This window comes from Vespa crabro, chromosome 1 (assembly GCF_910589235.1).
Source record: "Vespa crabro chromosome 1, iyVesCrab1.2, whole genome shotgun sequence".
Lineage (NCBI taxonomy): Eukaryota > Metazoa > Arthropoda > Insecta > Hymenoptera > Vespidae > Vespa > Vespa crabro.
Genome location: NC_060955.1, coordinates 18,413,854 through 18,433,194, shown reverse-complemented (window position 1 = coordinate 18,433,194; position 19,341 = coordinate 18,413,854). Strand labels below are relative to the sequence as shown.

The 19,341-nt window shown below is 34.7% G+C and overlaps 2 protein-coding genes across 2 annotated transcripts in view; both read right to left on the bottom strand.

The window, feature by feature from the left end:
- Window positions 1-754: 754 nt before the first annotated feature.
- On the bottom strand, window positions 755-3,355 carry LOC124431367 (solute carrier family 25 member 46). The gene is made up of 5 exons (XM_046979213.1): window positions 2,516-3,355; window positions 2,163-2,445; window positions 1,988-2,044; window positions 1,627-1,903; window positions 755-1,534 (listed from the first exon to the last, which is right to left on the bottom strand). The coding sequence occupies exons 1-5, from the start codon at window positions 2,679-2,681 to the stop codon at window positions 1,115-1,117; spliced, it is 1,203 nt and encodes a 400-aa protein (XP_046835169.1). The 5' UTR covers window positions 2,682-3,355; the 3' UTR covers window positions 755-1,114.
- Window positions 3,356-5,836: 2,481 nt separating this feature from the next.
- LOC124432631 (fat-like cadherin-related tumor suppressor homolog) overlaps window positions 5,837-19,341 on the bottom strand; it is a 297,052-nt gene continuing 283,547 nt past the window's right edge. Inside the window, exons 16-25 of the mRNA XM_046981644.1 lie at window positions 18,573-18,809; window positions 17,433-18,485; window positions 16,702-17,345; window positions 15,236-16,633; window positions 15,015-15,152; window positions 12,203-14,908; window positions 11,393-11,729; window positions 10,849-10,989; window positions 10,202-10,348; window positions 5,837-9,488 (exon numbers count right to left, since the gene is read on the bottom strand). Of these exons, the coding sequence (XP_046837600.1) occupies window positions 8,935-9,488; window positions 10,202-10,348; window positions 10,849-10,989; window positions 11,393-11,729; window positions 12,203-14,908; window positions 15,015-15,152; window positions 15,236-16,633; window positions 16,702-17,345; window positions 17,433-18,485; window positions 18,573-18,809 (7,355 nt within the window). The 3' untranslated portion in view covers window positions 5,837-8,934. The remainder of the gene's footprint in view (window positions 9,489-10,201; window positions 10,349-10,848; window positions 10,990-11,392; window positions 11,730-12,202; window positions 14,909-15,014; window positions 15,153-15,235; window positions 16,634-16,701; window positions 17,346-17,432; window positions 18,486-18,572; window positions 18,810-19,341) is intronic.

Below are 19,341 nucleotides of genomic sequence, written 5' to 3'. Positions count from 1 at the left end.
ACAAAAAAAAAGTTAAATGCTACTTAAATGCTAATTTTCCAAAAAAAGAACAAAATTTCTATAAATAAAATATATAAAAATTTAACGTATCTGTAGTTTTGTTAAAGAGGTAAATATCTACAGTGATATATAAGAAAATAAAAATTCATTGTAATATATTGTATATAGGAATAGATAAAATTAGTGAACTATGAAAATCTTGTGGTGGAAATTTTACTAATATTGATATCAGTAGTTTTTTTTTTTGTGATTGAATATTATCATAAATACTAAGTAAAACAAACAAAATATTATTAGATAACCTATCTACTCTATTAGTTTTAATTTAGTTTTATACTCCTATTAAATGACAATCTAGAAAAATTGCTTTTTAGAGTCATCTTATTTTTTTGAAATTATAGGTTATAATATTTCTAATAATATTCAAGATTACAATATCCACATGTATGCGTGAAATTATATTAATTATCTATATATAATATAATATCAGAATGGGCTGTGTACAATATAAACATCTAAAAAATGTAAAAAAATTATCTATGAACACAATATAAAATTTTATATATTATTATTACATGTAATTATCATATATAAAATTTTATAGAGGTCATTGTTATAAATAATTTATATTGTATGACCTGGTATTTCTAATAAATTCAATTGAGATAAATAATATGTATTATACTCATTTAACTTTGTGCGATATGTCGATAGGCTATTTAAATATAATATTTATAGGTTAAATACATACAGATTTATAATATCTGTGAATTTTATTCATCATTTCAAAATAGTATTATATATTATTATTATGTATTGATACATCATTTTTAACTGAAGAAAATGTTAAATATAAATAAATTTTAGCATTGGGTTGATAAATTTATACATTGTTGATCTTATATTTGTAAGATTAAAAACTCAAGAAGTTGTCAATATTAATATATTTTTCATTGTTTCTATATTTTGTATATTTAATTATAGAAGTACCCTAAGGTTAAGAAGCACAAAATATCATGTATATAATTGTTATAGGAATCCAGCTACTAAATTAATTACTAAAAATATTTTTTGTATATACTAGACAACCTATATATATAAAAGAAAAAAATATTCACATTGAATCTCTATAATATAAATTTTCAGACGATTTAATAGGTTTACATTTAGGCTTAGGTCTCAATTTTGTTACTAGTTCTGTTAAAATCCATTTAGTTGCACGTAATACGAAAACGTATACTCCCAATTGTAATATAAGAGCTCCAAATCCTTTATATAAACCTAGTGGGCCCTCTGTGGAAATTATTGTGCGATAACAATCAGTGGCACTACTGTACCCTGTTAATAAGGGAGTGACACTCCTTCCTGTATCTAAATCATCTATAATAGTGCGTGTCCCTTGAAGATGCAAACGATGAATAACTGTTTCTAATGGATAAAATAATACATCAGCTGTGCACATAGAAATTGATATTGATTGTAATTCGATATCCTGAAGAAGTGTTTCAGATAGTAGATCACGACTATATGCTCCCTAGAAACAGAAAAATCAATAAAAAAAAAGAAATGTTTTTTTATACATATTATATACATATAATACAAATTAAATTTTCTCAAATATTTTACCATATATTCCTGACGATGCTTATGTCTTATATGCATAATACGACTTGTAATACCTCTTACAATGAGAGTAAAGAGATATTTAGTTACTCCATAAGCTATAGTAGGCGGTAGAAGGGCATAAATAGGTATGAGTCTGCCTTTATTGCTAATTTCAACCAAACGTAAAGCACCATCTCGGAAGACATCTAGAATGCCAGGGCTTTCAGATGCTATTTCAGATTGTACGGTTTCCACAAGTGAAGCAGAATAAAATGGAGTTACTATGCCTAGAGATACACTGTTAGATCAGTAATAATCATATTAGTTAAATAATATTTTAAAGATTTGATATATGTTAGATATGAAAAATAATACTAATTACCATTTGAGAAGTATGTGTTGACCAAAAGCTTTCAAAGAACTATTACATGTTACTTCTCTAAAATAAAATTTTTATTATTTTAACAATATTTAATATATATTCTTTCAATTTATCCATAGTTATAACAAATAATATACATAGATAGATTTTATAAATAGATAAATTATCACCTTACTTTGGCCATGGTGTAAGTTTAGAAATCAGATCTTCGATTGCTAGAGTCATGCCTCTTACTAATAAGACAGAACCAATTCCTTTCCACAAAGTATTTAAACCTTGACTCTGATGTAATCTTGCCATTATAGGAATTAAAGTAAATGGTATCAAATGATAATTATTGGATCCAGGATTGACTTGACATTGTCGTCTTAAGACAATAAATGGATGAATCAATAAATTCTCTGTGATTAGACCAACTAGACTGCATCCTAATACTATATACTTTTTTACCACAACATCTAAAATGTTAAAATATATTTCAATTTTTGTGTTATAAACAATAAAAATGTATATTGAAAAAATACTAACCATCGTTATGAGGTGGACTATCTTCTGCTAAAGGATGAGGAGTTGATATATCCAAAGGATGAATAACATCATGACCATGGTATTTTTGTTGCAAATGAAATTTTGCATCCTGAGTTTCTACCAAACGTCCTCGATAAACTCTTTCGTAACTTTCCAATCCTGCCATTTCTTTCGGCAGGTATTGTAAATTTTATAATTTTTATCTATAATTGTTATTAAGTAATAATACAACACCACGATGTCGACGATTGATATCTAACATCGACATTGGTGTCTACGAGTAGAGGTTAGAATACAGTTCAATATCATAAGATTAATTTAATTGATGATAATTTCTTAAGTATTATAAAAAATTTAAATTACAAATAAAATACATTTCTGTAAATAATACACTTTGGTCATGTTCGATCTTTTATAAGATCTGTGATATATCAATTTCAATATAACTACTGATTCGTTCTTAGATTTAATTTGACCGATAGATCTCGATTATTATTAGAAATTAACACAATTATTATTTTAGAACGAATCATAGACGACCTTTAAGGCTGTTTATTTAATATCGCTCGAGATATGACATCACCGACAGATGATGAAAAAAATGAATTAAAAACGTATTAGAACTCTATCCCTTTTCTCGTATATTCATCGTATCTCTGTGTATATGCTTGATAGGTACTTAATGTTCCTCAACTGTTCTTCAACTGTTGACGACGTGCGTAAATTGAAATATAACTTAAGATTGTTCATTACTTTTCGCTCCGAGCACATATGATCTTAGCGATAGATATGGACAAAATATGAACTATAAACGCAAACGTTGAAACGCTGTTATCGTACCATACGTTTATTGTATCAATGTATAAGTTTATTTGGTATATTCCTCTCTCACGCATAAATAACAATTGGTTTTGTATAGATTAAAGTAAATAGTGTTAATAAGCTGTGAATTCAATTCTTTTCAATTCTTTATATATATATCTTTCTTTGATGATATCATGCGACATCGTTATCGCATTTGTTTCACGATAAAAATATAAAGAATAATAAATATAATAAACACATGATAATTAATATATAAATTTGAAAATTTAAAGAAATTATCTTTGAATATAACTATATCTTATCTATTTGCCTGTAGATTAGTATTATTGGCAATGTAAAGTGTTAGTACTTTAGTATTTAATTAGAATTAAATTGAAGGGATTTTGAAAATATATTGCAACCATTCGACCGATAGTATTTGCGTTGCATGATATATAATTAGATTTCAATATATCGCAAATACTATAAATACAGATATCATTATATAGAAGTTGTTGCATGTGGAGACTCTTAGGTCTCAGTAAGTATTCTTTTTCTATTCTAAAATCTGCATTCGCGAGGTAATCCAATTGAATTTTCGAAGAAATAAAACAAAATCCTCGGTAGGATTTTTAATCGCGCCCGCAAACACCCACGCCTGTGCCCGCCGACATGCGCGCAAGTGTTCTTCCCACCCTTACTCCGTATTCTCGAGTAAAAATCTATGATAAACCGAGTCATTTGATGATCCTTTAGAGTCATCTGATCATAGATAAATCTATCCCTCGATGATCCATTGATAATCCATTGATGATCCCTCGATGATCTTTGTGATTATCTTGATAATCTCTGTTACATTGGACACAACAATTGTAAAAACTTAGAAAAGCTTTTTATTTATCTATAAACTATTCGTGGAAAATATCATTTTTTAAGACGATTTTTTTTTCAAAGAAAATAAAGCTTTCTCAAAAATTCAGAAAGCGACGTCTTAGATTAAACCTTCGTCTTTAAAATAAGACTCTTTTCATCAAACTCGATCAAGAATTACGCCTGTTCTATTTGTTGACGTAATTTATTATAAAAGCAGGGGTGATGAATGGCTTTAACTTAAAATTGAGATTTGACTACGTTCGTGTTTTCGTCATATGTCAGGAAATATTCGAATGACATATGTTCGGATATTAACAATGGAATATGTACAATCAAATCAAAAATAACAGACAATATAGAAAGACAACTGTGTACTAAATGAAGAAACTTTAGAAGTAGTTATATTCAATGAATTTCATTCTCCAACAGGTTTATAAATCTTTTAACACTTTAGACATGACCTATTATTTAATTAAAAAATACTTCAACACTATATACATACTATATTATATTTAAATGTACATACTTACTGCAAAATGAAATAGTAAAGTATAATTTGATTATATATAATAAAATAAAAAAGAATATTATATTACATATATATACATAATTTCAAATCATCGAAACATATCGAATAATGCATGGAAGAAATAATATAATAATTTATTCCTACGGAATAATACAGTAATAATAATACAGTAATAATAATACAATATAAATCTCTATTAAAACATGAGAAACGGATTGTATATTGACTGAATTTAATTTTGATATAAATATAGATTGAATTTAAGTGCAATAATTTTTTCTTTACATAGCAAAGATATTGTTAATACTATCTTCCTGTTTTACCGATCTAATAGAGATCTATGGTAAGAGAAGATGCCAATTTTATCGACATGATAATAGTAGATTCCATTTTAACCAATCGAGCAGAAATCATGGTAATAGTAGATTCCTATTTGTTGGCAGTAGATATAGTAGATACCGTTTTAATGCCGACGGATAAACAATTTCTCATTTCACGATAAAGGAAATTCCGTTTTATCAAAAAAAAAAAAAGAAAAAAAAAACAAGAAAATTGTTTAACAGATCATCAATAATGATAGATTCCTCCATTACTATCCATTAGTAATCGTAGATTCATGTATTAAAAATCGTCGGTAATTGTGGAATTCTTATTAGTAGTGTTCAGTATGTAGTATTTTAATAGTAGTAGTAGCAGGACATTATTTAAGTAGACAAGCAAATCATTTATATATATATATATAATAATAATAATAATAAGTAGAAGTAGAAAAAGAAATATATATCACCACAAAAGTGTGAATTTGTAGTGTACTAAACTATTTTCTATAATCCATACTAACCCGATTGTTATGTTACGTGTACTTACACAAGTTTATAGATTGTTAAAATAGATATAGATTTTATGGCTGAGACAGTATTCCTCGCTTGCGCTTGTAGTTTATATTTTGTCCACCTGTCGCTGAAGTAATATACTTCGAGTGAAAGGTGATAAATTGCTTTGACTATTGTTCAAATTCATTTTACCTCTTACATTTATGTGTAAGTCTTCGACGAATGATGATAAATATAAAAATTGGGAAATAAAGTGATAATTACTAATAATAATATGATAAATTATAGGCAAGATTGGTTTCTTTATTACAATAGGTTGACCTTGTACAAATTAATTATAGCCTTATAATTATAATAAGTCAAGTTCGTCATTCTTTGAAAGATTTTGTGTTATCGATATGTATTCTATGAGCAGGGCTAATCTGAAGAGAAATTTAGAAGTTGTACCCACTTAAACTTCCTTAATAATTCATTCATATAAACAGTCGTCGTGTATCCTTATTTCTGACATGAAAAACAAACATTTATCTCCTACAATCTTATTTGATTTGAAATCTAAAACGATCCGCGAGTACGTGTAGGCCTAAAGTTAAAGCTTCTCTTAAAACATTACAAAAAAACGATGCCATATAAATCAATTATGTTTGTTCTTTTGTCAATTCCGATCGCTCAATAAAGTCTATACATTTACTGTAAATGATACTAGTAAATGTAACGTAATTATTAATACGTTTTAGGATAATGTTTCGTAATGGCCCGGAGGAATAGCCAAATTTTTTTTTAATTGCACGATGTTATCTAAATCATTTAATCTTATAATGCTTTCTTTATTCTTTCTAATAAGATGATATGCGCGTAATCGCTTCGATCATTTTTAAATAAAATGTATAAAAAAAGAATGGCAGGTCAACTTCGTTTCAACGTTTTTGACCAGAGGGGGCTATATATAATTGTAGATCGTTTAGTCAATAATTAAAATTAATCTTAACATTTAAGAAGAGTCTGTTGTTCCGACGCCGATCGAAAGTCTCAAACGTTCATCGATGACGATCCCGATACAATCTATTTTAAATTAACTGTACAATCTTTTTATTTCATTCTAATATAGAATAAATTATCTAGTTTCAATTGTATCCATATGATGAATGACGCGTGAGACCTTCAATCTGCACGAAACAATAATGTTTAACTTATATAAGAAGACGCTTTTATTTCCGCTCTTGGTCAAACGTAAAAAGAAAAATCACCCTGTTTTCGCATTATTATTTAAACATTTTGCGTTTTGCTAATTTTGTCCCGTTAAAATACAACGTATGGGACGTACACTTACGCACGGTTCATTAACGAACAGGAACATAAAACTGAATTTCTCGATAATTATTCTTTATATGTATAAAAACATATATACCTCACCCATTTAAGCTGCCTCTATACATATATTGATAAAACGGAAATTACACGTTAGGGAAGTGACAATGATTAAAGACCTTAGGCACGTAATAACTGTTTTCCCCCTCTCTCTCTCTCTTTTTCTCTCTCTCTTTTTCTTTCTTTATACATGTGTGTATATGTATATATATATATATATATATATATATATATATATATATATATATATATATATATATATCTGTGTTTGTCCTTGTGTCTATATATATATATATAATTCGTAAAAAATTATTCAACAAAAATGTGTTCATTAATATGGCATTAAGAATAAAATCGGCAGTGTATGTACGTCTTTTTTTTTAACGTTTATAGGTATCTCATTTATACCATTGCAAAATCTATAATGTACGAATGACCTGTGAATGATGAAACGATGAAGGGCAATGATGGTCAGCGAAACGCTTTCTTCGCCATGCAGTCTTATTAAAGAGACATAAATATAATCGGTGATGCGTGACGTAAGATAGTAGCACCATGTATAATGCGATCGGTACGTATCGCTTTAGAATCGATGGTGACTCACGTGAGAGGAGAAAAACAAAATGATTTATTAAAAAATTTAAATAAATGAAACGTTGACTCGATTTACGCACGCTTTCTCGTCCTCCTCAATCTCATTTTCCTCTTTTTAATATTTCTTTTGTTCTTTATAAAACCTCGCATCGTTAACATTGCAATTATTACGATACTATTTATAGTATTTGATCATCGTATAAACATTATTATCATCACAGTAAAAATATTTCATATCTTTTTTTTTCTTTTTTTTTTTTTTTTTCTTTTTTTTTTTTAATTATTATTAATTAATCTGCGTTTACTGCTCGCGATCGATGCGTGCATTTAACGTTTGCAGAAGTAGCGCAATATTTATTTTTTTTCTTTTCTTCTTTTTTTTTTTCATTCGCTAGAGTCAATTCATTTCCTAATCTATACAGTACTTATTCTCTATACATGTGAGTGTCTGTGTGTGTGTATATATATATATATATATATATATATATATATATATATATGTATATATATATATTTATTTATTTATTCATTCATTTATATTCATTAAGTAGTCCGTTTGTCTTCATTTACAAGTAATCAAAATAAAGTCAATTAGCAAATAGTAAAAATACATAAAGAATACCTATGTATTTTTAGCACTGGAATTATAGTCATGGATAATATCCAAGTTTTAAACGATAGATTTATTAAACGATAGTCATTGGTCTGACGACGCTGTCGTGATTCATTAAGTTTACCTCGCTTCAGCGATGAAATATCATTAAATCTAAAATGAAATAATTCTTTTAATGTATATATATATAATATATATATTATATATTATATATTATATATTATATATAGAATGTAGTTTACACGGAATATCTCTTTGCTCGGACTCATTACTTTTCCTCTTTTTTTTCCCTTCAGTAAATTAGCAAAAGGAAGGAAGAAATGGTCTTCGGCGTATACCGATTATATAATGTTGATGAACGGTTAGCGAAGAAATTAAAATAAAAAGTATTCTCATCCAGGATTAAAAATTGGTTGGTTAGTATCGAGCAGCATGAAGTAAACTTTTCCGAGGAATTGTAGAATTAAGTACGTTGGTACCTAAAACTCTATATCGCGTGGAGAGTTTCGAGGCACGGTGTACTCGTATTGTAATAATTAATTAATTAATTAATTAATTACATACTATCGGTTCGAGATATAATAGACGATCGCACACCGGTCTCTTTAATATAATAATGTGTATAATGTTATCAGTCCCCTTATTTACGTAACTCTACCTGTACAGACTGTCTAACTAATTCGATAATACCTATGTACAAAAGTGTAGATTTATGAACAACCGGATTCCCACGTTGAGTCGAGAAGAACACGAAGGAAAACGCGTTTCGGATCAGTCTAGTCGAATCTTCCTGTAGCACCGTTCGTCACACCGAGGTTTGAGTGATACCGTTACCAGACAACCACAAACGTCCATTACTTTTTTGATCTGCGATCTCGTATTCGGAATCATCGATCTCGCAAAGATTCGTCGAGAGATCACTGTTGCTCGTAGCACCGCCCAACAAAGAATTTCTTTCCTCGAGCGTCGTGATCACCGAACCAATTTCGTCAACTTCATCCCCTTTGTGGCATCGATTACGTCGGGTGCTTGGAAAACCATAAGGCACTACGTCATCTTCTTCCTCGTCGGACTCGAGTGTGCTTAAACGTCCATTCAATGGATTCGTCTCGTTTTCGGTATCCGTGTGAATATTATAATGGGGTAGATAAGAATTCGGATGTCGTAGATAACTTTCGGACCCTTTGTACTTATATTCCCCTTCCCCGCCACTGTCCAGAGGATTCAAACGTTGCGTCTCGGTACAGTGGTGATATCGTTCCGAAAATTCGGTTCCGCATTCTGAATCACCGACATACTCGGACTCCTGATCCTCGTTCAAGGTCTCGATGTCTCTCGTTTGATCTATTGGACCGTGCACTGCGAAAGAACATTTCAATTAATTAATAAACATCGGATATTCTACTTCTCTTTTTTTTTGCATTCTCATAAATATTTTTTTTTAATCTCATTTTAGGAACATTCTTCCGAAAAAAAAAAATTAGAATTTAATTACAGGCATGTTTTATTCTTTTTTCTTTCTTTCTTTTTTTTTTTTTTAACTTTGATCGACCAACATCGTGTGCATGCCAGCGTAATTATATCGACTGTACTAGAGGATAATACAATTTTTGTTAGATGGTGTCGTGAACTCGTTAAGGATTATCTACTTTGCATTATGAATATTTAATGTGCTCATTGTCGTTTTATAAAGAATTTGATCTGTTCGTGATCTCTTTTTATAAGTAATTGAAAGGGATGATATAAGTGAGGTAGTAAATTATACCTACGCTATATGTGCATGATGAATTAAAATAAAGAAAGAGAAAGGATAGTATAAAAAAAGAAAATAGAAGTGTGTTATTTCGAAGAGCTTCTTCGAAAAAGATAGTCTTGATTTGCATGCAGTCGTGTCATTTTTAGAAGACCCGTTTTGTCCCTGATTAAAATGCATCTTCATTGGCAGGTGCTACAAGCCTCTAATGATCTAAAGGGGATATTATTATGCTATGCAGAATAGTTAAATCCGCAATAGTAGTACTAAGCTCATTAACGCGTACACATTAATCCCTACATGCTTGACCATTCCTTACTTGACGATAATTGATGAGTGTTTGACTCGTTACTCTCATTGCTGTGGAAGCTGGACGAGTCTGGAACTTCGCTGCCAGGTATCTCCGTGATGTTAGGTAAGGGGTTCTGGCTTGGCCTGACCCAATCTGAACAGTCCCAGTGATACCCTAAAAGCATTGCAGACAACGACTGTACTCCGAACACGCCTACATGCGTCAGCCTGTTGGCAGTGCCGCGTTACGGAGCGAAAGGAAGCAGCTTGTTCAATCGAAAAGATTAAAAAATAGATCAAGATCGAAAGAGAAAGAGAGAGACAAAGAGAGAGAAAGAAAGAAAGAAAGAGAGAGAGAAAGAAAGAGAGAGAGAGAAAGAAAGAGAGAGAGAGAAAGAAAGAAAGAGAGAGAGAGAGAGAGAGAGAGAGAGAGAAAGAGAGAGAGAGAGAGAGAGAGAAAGAAAGAGAGAGAGAGAAATAAAGAGAAAGAGATATGATGAGATATAAAAAAGAATTATAGAAAATAGAATATACTCTATGAGATGGATAATAGCAATAAGCGAAGCAGCCCGAAGAAAAGGGGTAAATAAAACAAAAGAGACAAGAAAAAGGGAGGAAGAAAAAATCCAAAAAAAAAAAAAAAGAAAAATCGACAGGCAGACCGTATCGACTTACCACCAACGATGCGAGGATCATCCTCGATGGACGTCAGGGAAGCGATAGAGGTCCCACCTCCGTGAGGCGTTCGTCGAGCTGAATTTAGTAGAAGTCCTCCAGTGGTCAGCTCCGGTACCACTGGGCTCGTTCGTTTCAGGTCTGTTAGTGCACACAACACGATAATGCTGGGGTTAATCGAATCGGCTACACACCCAGAGATAAGAGACGCGCATGTACGTACGCCGACGAAAACGAACTCGATAATAATCGAGGAGAGAAGTTTTAGAGAACGATGTTGATTGGTTAAGGAATCAGTGGACATAGAAGCCCTGATTCCACCCATTCGAAATAGAGAAAGAGAAAGAGAGATAGAGAGATAGATAAGTAGATAGGAAGAGAGAGAAAGAGAGAAAGAGAGAAAGAGAGAGAAAGAGAGAGAGAGAGAGAGAGAGAAAGTGAGAGAGAAACATGCAGCAAGCAAATCATAAAATAAAAAGCTAAAGGAGGATCGATCAAAGGATAAGGGAATAGAGCAAGGCCGATTAGCCAGCACTCCACTCACCGTTCTTTATCTTAGTCGTGTCCGTGATGAAAGAGGCCAGCTGCATCTGTTCTTGCCACGTGGGCTTATGCAGGCTGTCCGTGTCGCTGCTCGTGGGATTTCCACTGACCACCGGATTGGTAAGGGTTAAAGATGGTGGGGGGACGGGAGTGGTACGATTCAAATTTCTTAAATAATCTGGCGGGAAATTCTCCAGCTCGTCGCCTGCGCTACCGTAGCTACGCAAGGTGTCCAAATTATTGAGAGCTACCGCGGCGGTGTTACCATACGCGGTTGGTTCGTTGTTAGAACTGGGAGTATAGGATGCGGGTCTGGGAGGACATTGGGGGGGTTCTCTCTGTAAAAGAAAGAATCACACGAAAACCTTAAAAAAACGCAAAGCACACGTACATCGTCTATGGGAAGGTATATATACAATGTATATAGGTAATACATCGTACCTGTCCATTATAGACGAAAGGAAAAGCCTCTCACATAAATGATCGCAAACGGAAAAGAAAACGGCGTGAAATGAAAAGACGCACAAATTAACTACGGCTAAAATAAAGACTAGCGGTTTTAAATGAAATTTTCAAGTGCATGCGCTTACTGCCAGGAGCCATTGAAATTTGACACGTTAAAGCGACTACTACTATTCTCTATTTCGCTTCTCTCTTCGGTAATTATTATTAATTTTGCATTTGATAAGTCGAGAGAAAGCGAACTGCGGAGAGAAGCTAGAACGGCGTTGCTAATCGAATTTAAACAGATCCGAATTAGTAATCCTCCGCGGTCTAAAATAAATAATAGATTTGCACATAGATTTCGTACCTGTATTACTTCGAGATTGCTCAATTTCGAGCTGCGTTTAAACTCGTGCTCGTGAGGTCGGGCTGAATTTAAAACAATCTGCTTTCTCGTTTCGTTATTGATGTTGTCGGCTCGCGCTCTCGAGCGTTTTATTTTTAGTCTTCGAAAGGCAAAGAACATGATGATGAGAAAAGCGTTAGCGACAATCGCAATGCCAATCCACATGAGTTGTTCCCAGGTGATATTAAAGTGACTGGATATAATGGGTGTCGAGTAAGCAGGATTTCCGCAATTCAAACCAGTCATGTTCGGTGGACAGACGCATCTGTACGTTCCGATCTCGTTTACACAAGTTCCACCATTCGTGCAAGGTTTCGCATCGCATTCGTTAACATCATTTTCGCAATGTTCGCCCGTAAAACCTTGGCACTTGCATATCGGTCCATTGTTACCCTCTTCGCAGACACCACCGTGATTGCATGGATTCGGACTACAATATTTTCCGAATTCGCAGCGTTTCCCGGTTAAACTCGGTCCGACACATTCGCAGGTAAAATCACCACCCTCCGGAATGATTTTGCAACGACCTCCATAAAGACAAGGAGACGAAGCACACGGGTCCGTGTCAATTTGGCAGGTAGTTCCAGCGAATCTGCTGTGACACTGACACTCGTAACTATCTGCGCCAGAGTCTTTGCATGTACCACCGTTTTGACAAGGCTGAGAACCACAAATACCAGGCGGAACTAGAACGACCGCGGTATCACAACTGAATTCGACATTGGCGAAACGTCTTAAAATTGCGACGCTACTAGCACCGCTCATGTGCAATGGAACTGAGACCCTGGCGATCCTCACGTCGTCCATGCAACCAACAAATCCTCTTTGAACATCTTCGAAGCCGATAATCGAGGGATGCTGTCGTACCTCGGCACCCAAGTAGAGATCATCTGATTGAAGATTGAGGATATCATTAATTCCGGGCGCTGAACCATGTGCCACATGTTTTCCATCGACGGTCAGTCTAGCGCTATTGCTTTCACGTTCCAATTGGATCTCGTGCCATTGTCCATCGCTTACATAAACACTACTCACTCGGACCAAACCCTCGCCACTTCCTAAATCAAATCTATATTGGATAACGCCATTAACCACTTCAAGAATGTTATAATCCACTTTGCCAGCCGCATACATGAGATTACCCGTTGGTTGCATCGTTCTTATCCTAAGGGAGAGACTAAGGCGATCCTCAATCGTTTGTCTTATAAGAGCTTTGTCGATTCTATAACGCGCATAACTTTTGCCACTGAAAGATATTGGATTCCGTGGTATATAGCAGGATTCGTCATGACATTTGGAAATGTCAATGTCACAAGTTTGTCCAGCGAAACCATCCGGACATTGACAAGAATATCCTTGAATGCTTGAATCTGGTACGCAAACTTTAAATAATGGACATGGATTTCGAGCGCACTCGTTGACAACCACTTCACAATGATTTCCGGCATATCCCTCTTTGCAATCACATTCCATTTTGTGTCGATGTCGCGGCGATACGAAGCTCATCACATCGGTCGCGACTGGTGTTATCAACGTAGGATCCAGACTGATCTTATAATGACAATCTCCGTAGACACAATAACCTTTGATGCATTTAAATCTAACGATCTCTTCGACTACCAGCTTCGTCGATTCTTCGAGTTCTTCGATATGCTGATTCAAGGCTTCTCTAAGAACTTCCGATGAGAAAAATGTGACCGTTCCGAGTGGCGTTGCTGGTTTTTTCACAGCGAAAAGAAGATCTAGATCGTTGTGTACGACTTCTCTGATCGCTCGTGACTTTATCGTATTGATTTCATCGAGCGATGGTTGAACGCTAATAATGATGATATCTTTTAACTTACAACTTATAGCATTACGAACCGTTCTGACGAAACCTTTTCGATGACTCAATATAAAGTCCTCAGGGCTGACCTCTCTGAACCTTACGATCATTGAATTTTCCAACATCTTTTCCGTTATCAGATCGACGTTAACTTTTATGATCGAATGAGAATGAAACTTGCCGTCGGTCACACTAACATTAACTCTGTATTCACCGACATCAAGTCTAGGTAAAGCTATTAAAGTTCCATCAAATTTATTTATCTCGAAAAGATCGGTATTAGGTATTGGGGAAGATGGCACCAAATTGAACAGCAACGTGTCATATTGATCTTGATCCGTCGCGTGAACTTTACCGATAACACCACCAGGATATTCGTCCATGTAAGAATTAATGATCACTTCAAGAGGCGTAATGACAGGTGGATATTGAGATTCTTCGATCACTTTTACCACTACCCATGAATCAGAATACAAAGGTGGACTTCCATTATCGAATACACGAACGTGCAATATGTACTTGTCCTTTACTCTGTTATTAAATTTAGTGGCTGTGCGAAGAGTACCGTCTTGTTCCAATCTAAAGGCGTCACCCTCGTTTCCAGAGCGAAAGTCGAACGTATAAGGTGCAGCGTTGGGTTCGGTGTCAGCATCGGTAACGACAAATTGGAGAATAACGTGACCGATTGGTTTGTCCTCTTGAACGACAGCTGTATAATTTGGCATCGAGAACAATGGTGGGTTATCGTTTGCATCGAGAATCTCGATATTCACCATGACGAAGCTCGAAAGCATTGGCAAACCGCTATCGCGTGCATGAACTTCCAATATGTAATTAGAGACCTGAAAGTCATGAAGGAAAAAATTACAAACAAAAAGAGATAGTTTTGAAATTTTTCTTATTACTTAATTCATTTTTCAAAATCCTTCTTCATTAGATCAGACTTACCTCTTCTCGATCGAGAGGTGCTGCGACCGTAATTTGTCCAGTTTTCTGATCGATATTAAACTGTTTTTGCCTGTCCCCTCGTTCTATATAATAAGAAACATTTCCGTTTTCTTCACTGTCGAGATCTTTTGCGAAAATCTACGGAATATGTTTTCATTTAATACGAATGATTTAATACGAACGATTAGTAATTAATAGAAAATAATTAATAGCTGTCGTACCTGCGTGACTCTTTCTCCGATTTTAGCGTCTTCTCTGACCGATGCTCGATAGGAAACTTCGCTGAATATCGGTGCGTTATCATTACTATCGATAACGGTGATGTTAACCGTAGCATGATTACTCAAAGGTGGAATACCACCGTCGATAGCTTGAATCGTTAAAAAGTAATCGCGAGCACGTTCGTAATCCAATTGTTCGGCGATCGCTATCACACCGGTTTTCGTGTCTATTTGGAACTTCTTATGTTCATTTCCACCCACGATTGAATAATAAACATCGGCATTAACTCCGGTGTCTTTGGATGTTGCAAGAACTCTCGCTACTTCGGTACCAACTGCATAGATCTCTGGTACTTTCGAATAATAAAGTTTCGACGCGAATTCTGGTGGATTGTCATTGATATCTTGAACATTGACAATTAGCGAGGCAATATTAACGAGTTGTGGTGTTCCCTGATCGAGAGCTTTAATGGTAACGTTATACATGGCTTTGGTTTCTCTATCTAACGGTTTGGCTAAAGTAACTATACCACTATCAGCAGCGATGAGGAAATGTCCGTCCGCGGAATCGATGAATTCGTATCTAATTTTACGATTTATACCAATGTCATCGTCCGTAGCATGTACTTTCGTTACCAAAGTTCCAACTTCTACATCTTCGGGAAGGGTCGTGCTATAAGTTTGCATCGTAAACTTCGGCATGTTGTCGTTCAAGTCGGAAACGAGTATCTCCAATTGAGAAGAACATTCCCAAGAAGGTTTATCCCTATCTTGTACATGAGCAGTCAACGAATATTTTGCCTGAGTTTCTCTATCCAATTGACCTACCATTTTTAAGACACCCGTTTCTTTGTCCAAAGAGAATTTATCATTATTATCACCGGTCAAATAGAAACGTAATTTAGCATTTGGCTCATCATCGTAATCTGTAGCAAGAACGGTGAGTACGTAAGTACCCGGGTGGGATCCTTCCGAAAGAACTTCTCTATAACGATATCTTAAGCAGTACGGAGGATTGTCGTTAACGTCCAAAACTTGAACAGTTACTTTTGTATCGAAAACATATTTTCCATCGGTACCAACAATATCGAGCTCGTAATGATCGATCGTTTCTCTATCTAAAGCTTTCGCAACGTATACTTCTCCGGTCGATCTGATTTGGAATTGAGATCTTGGATCTCCCGACGTTATATAAAATTCTATTGGCGTTACGATATCCGTGTCTTTATCGACTGCGACCAATTTTACGACTACCGTCCCTGGTAAGGCGTCTTCGTTCACTGCCGCTTCGTAACGATCGTCAACAAACATCGGTGGATTGTCATTGTAATCTTTCAATTTGATATGTACCGATGTCCTTGCGAAATGTTTAGGATTTCCATTATCGGTCGCTACCACCTTAAACAATTATAAATAAATAAATAATTGAATTTCTATGTAAAATTTAATTATCTCGCAATTCTTACCTGAAACTTATATTCCGGTTGTTTTTCTTTATCGAGTTGTACCAAGGTAGAAATCCAGCCGGTATATACATCCACAGTATAGACATTCGCCAATTCCCCTATATCAGATCCAAAAGAATATCGAACTTCTCCGTTACTACCAAGATCCTCGTCGTGGGCAATAACTTTTAATATAGACGTCCCTTCCTCCACATTTTCCGCTAAAGTAATAACGTAAGGATTACTTTCGAATTTTGGTGCATGATCGTTCTCGTCGAAAACTTGAAGAGATATTTCTGCGAGAGCCGTAAGTGGAGGACTCGAATCTGTTTCAGCGAGAACGCCAATTAGATGATTATCTTTTTGTTCTCGATCCAATGATCTTCCTAAAGTTATTTGACCATGAGAATCGATTAAAAAGAACGGCGAATCCTCGTTTCCTGAGACAATACGATATTTCACGGTACTATTTGTGACGGTTTTTAATCTCGTTATTGGTGTTCCTATTGGAGAATCTTCCGAAATAAAGAATTTTCCTTCTTTGCGTTCAAACAATGGAGGAATGTCTTGAGGTGCCATAATGTAGATGTTTAAAGGTACATCCGTGTGATGAGGAGTCGTACCTTTGTCTTCTGCTCGAATGAAGATCTCGAATAATTGATTTTCTGAAAATGAAAGATAAAATAAATGAGGTGTAATCATGAGGTATGAATTCGTTAAGTTTTGTTATAGGATTTTCTACGTTCGCTTACCCCAAGGTACGGCACTTTTCTGTAGATACAAAGAACCAGTCTCGGGATTGATACCAAATAATGCCCTGGCCTCGGAATTTTGTGGTTCGTAGATCGAATAGGTGATTTTGGCGGCTTCGTCTTCATCAGCATCCTGAGCTTTAACTTTTAGGAAAGACGTATTCACCGAAAGATTACTATGAATCGTAGCTTTGTATTCTCTCAGTAGGAAAATTGGTGGGTTGTCATTTTCATCTCCGATTTTCACTCGAACCATTACGAAACCAGATCTCCCACCTCCGTCAGTCGCCATAACTGGAATCTCGTAGAGCTTTTGCTTCTCCCGATCGAGCTTCTTTCTCGTTACTATTTCACCGGTCAGTTTGTTTATGTCAAAAATTTCTCTCATCAAGTTCGAAGGAATGCTGTAAACGATAGTTCCATACTCTCCAAAATCTTCGTCTGTAGCTAACACGCTGGTAACCAGTCGACCTGGCAATTGATTTTCCAATACGGTAACTTCGATCACTGGATTTGGAAACTTGGGATTATGTCTATTGGCTGGCAATATTTCGATCTTTACTCGAGTAAAACTAGTATATACTCCATCGGTCACCGAAACGTTCAACATGCTTAACTTATGTTCGCCGAAGTTTTGCATGTTAATTAAAGAAATAATACCGGTGGATTGATCGATATTGTAAGTTTGCTGTTCGTTACCACCAACGATCGTATAGGTTAATTTCTCGTCCACGTAATCTGGATCGCTCGCCGATACTACCGTTACAAATTGTCCTCGTTCAGCGTGTTCTGATAAGAAGCACGTGTATGAGGGTTGTTCGAACTTGGGTGGATTGTCGTTCATGTCGATTACAGTTACCCAAACGTGAGCTGTGCTTGATAGGCTTGGTACCCCACGGTCTATCGCAACTACGGTAAAGTGATGTGATTCGTAACTTTCGTGGTCCAACGATCTCTTTAAAAAGATCACACCTTCCTCTGGATCGATGTGGAAAAGATCATTTCTGTTCTCCGTATCGTTTTGAATCGCGTAACGTACCTTTTGATTTATACCTAAAGAAATATGAGGAAATTTCAAATATTATTATTTTCCTATATCTATTAGAAACGATCAAAAGAAAAACTATGATAACACCATACCCGTATCGTTATCTCTGGAACTGATTTTCAAAACGGAAGTACCAAATGGAGCTGCCTCGGAGACGGAAATGTTGTAAGAGTCTTGAGTAAATTCAGGAGGACAGTCGTTGACATCGAGAACTAGTATGCTAACGAGCACCTCCGCGTAAACCCCTGACACACTGTCAGTGGCACGTACGGTCAGTTCGTATTGCTTCTTTTGTTCATAATCCAGCTCATCCACCACATAGATTACACCTAATTTATTGAAGAGAAGATTGTAGACCCAAAGCACTATGCGACCGATCGTTCACGAATCCAACAATTTTTTATTATTATTTTTCATTATTTTCTATCTTTATCTGAACGTTTTCGAATATGAACTTGCGACAAGAAAAGAAATTTATATTAATTTTTCGGAATGATTTTGTCGGATTCGTAAACGTTTAAGAACACTAATGATTGCAATCTCGTAAAATACACACGTTTTTGAAAAAACGTCGTGATTCTGTGAGTGCTACTGGAATGTCTGTACCTTTTAAAGTGTTATCTCTTTATATAAATTTAATATAGATTATAATACAATACATTAATTACAATGTAATAAACGTAAAACGTTCCAATCAATTATAGTTTCAAATTAATGTGTTTTATTTTTTTTTAGACGATTTCTGAAGGTACAGACATAACATGCGAACAAAGAAAAGCTGCAAGAGTTGTATGAAAATAAAAAAAAAATATATGTATTGACAATGAGCCCTTGGTGTTGGCGAAATTCCAAAAATGAAAT

Excerpts from the sequence above, each read along its gene's own strand:
- LOC124431367 (XM_046979213.1), bottom strand. The coding sequence starts at position 2,681 with ATGGCAGGATTGGAAAGTTACGAAAGAGTTTATCGAGGACGTTTGGTA. Across the intron at positions 2,045-2,162 it reads AAACTTACACCATGGCCAAA|AGAAGTAACATGTAATAGTT; the intron begins GTAAGGTGATAA and ends ATTTTATTTTAG. Across the intron at positions 1,535-1,626 it reads AGCATCGTCAGGAATATATG|GGAGCATATAGTCGTGATCT; the intron begins GTAAAATATTTG and ends TTCTGTTTCTAG.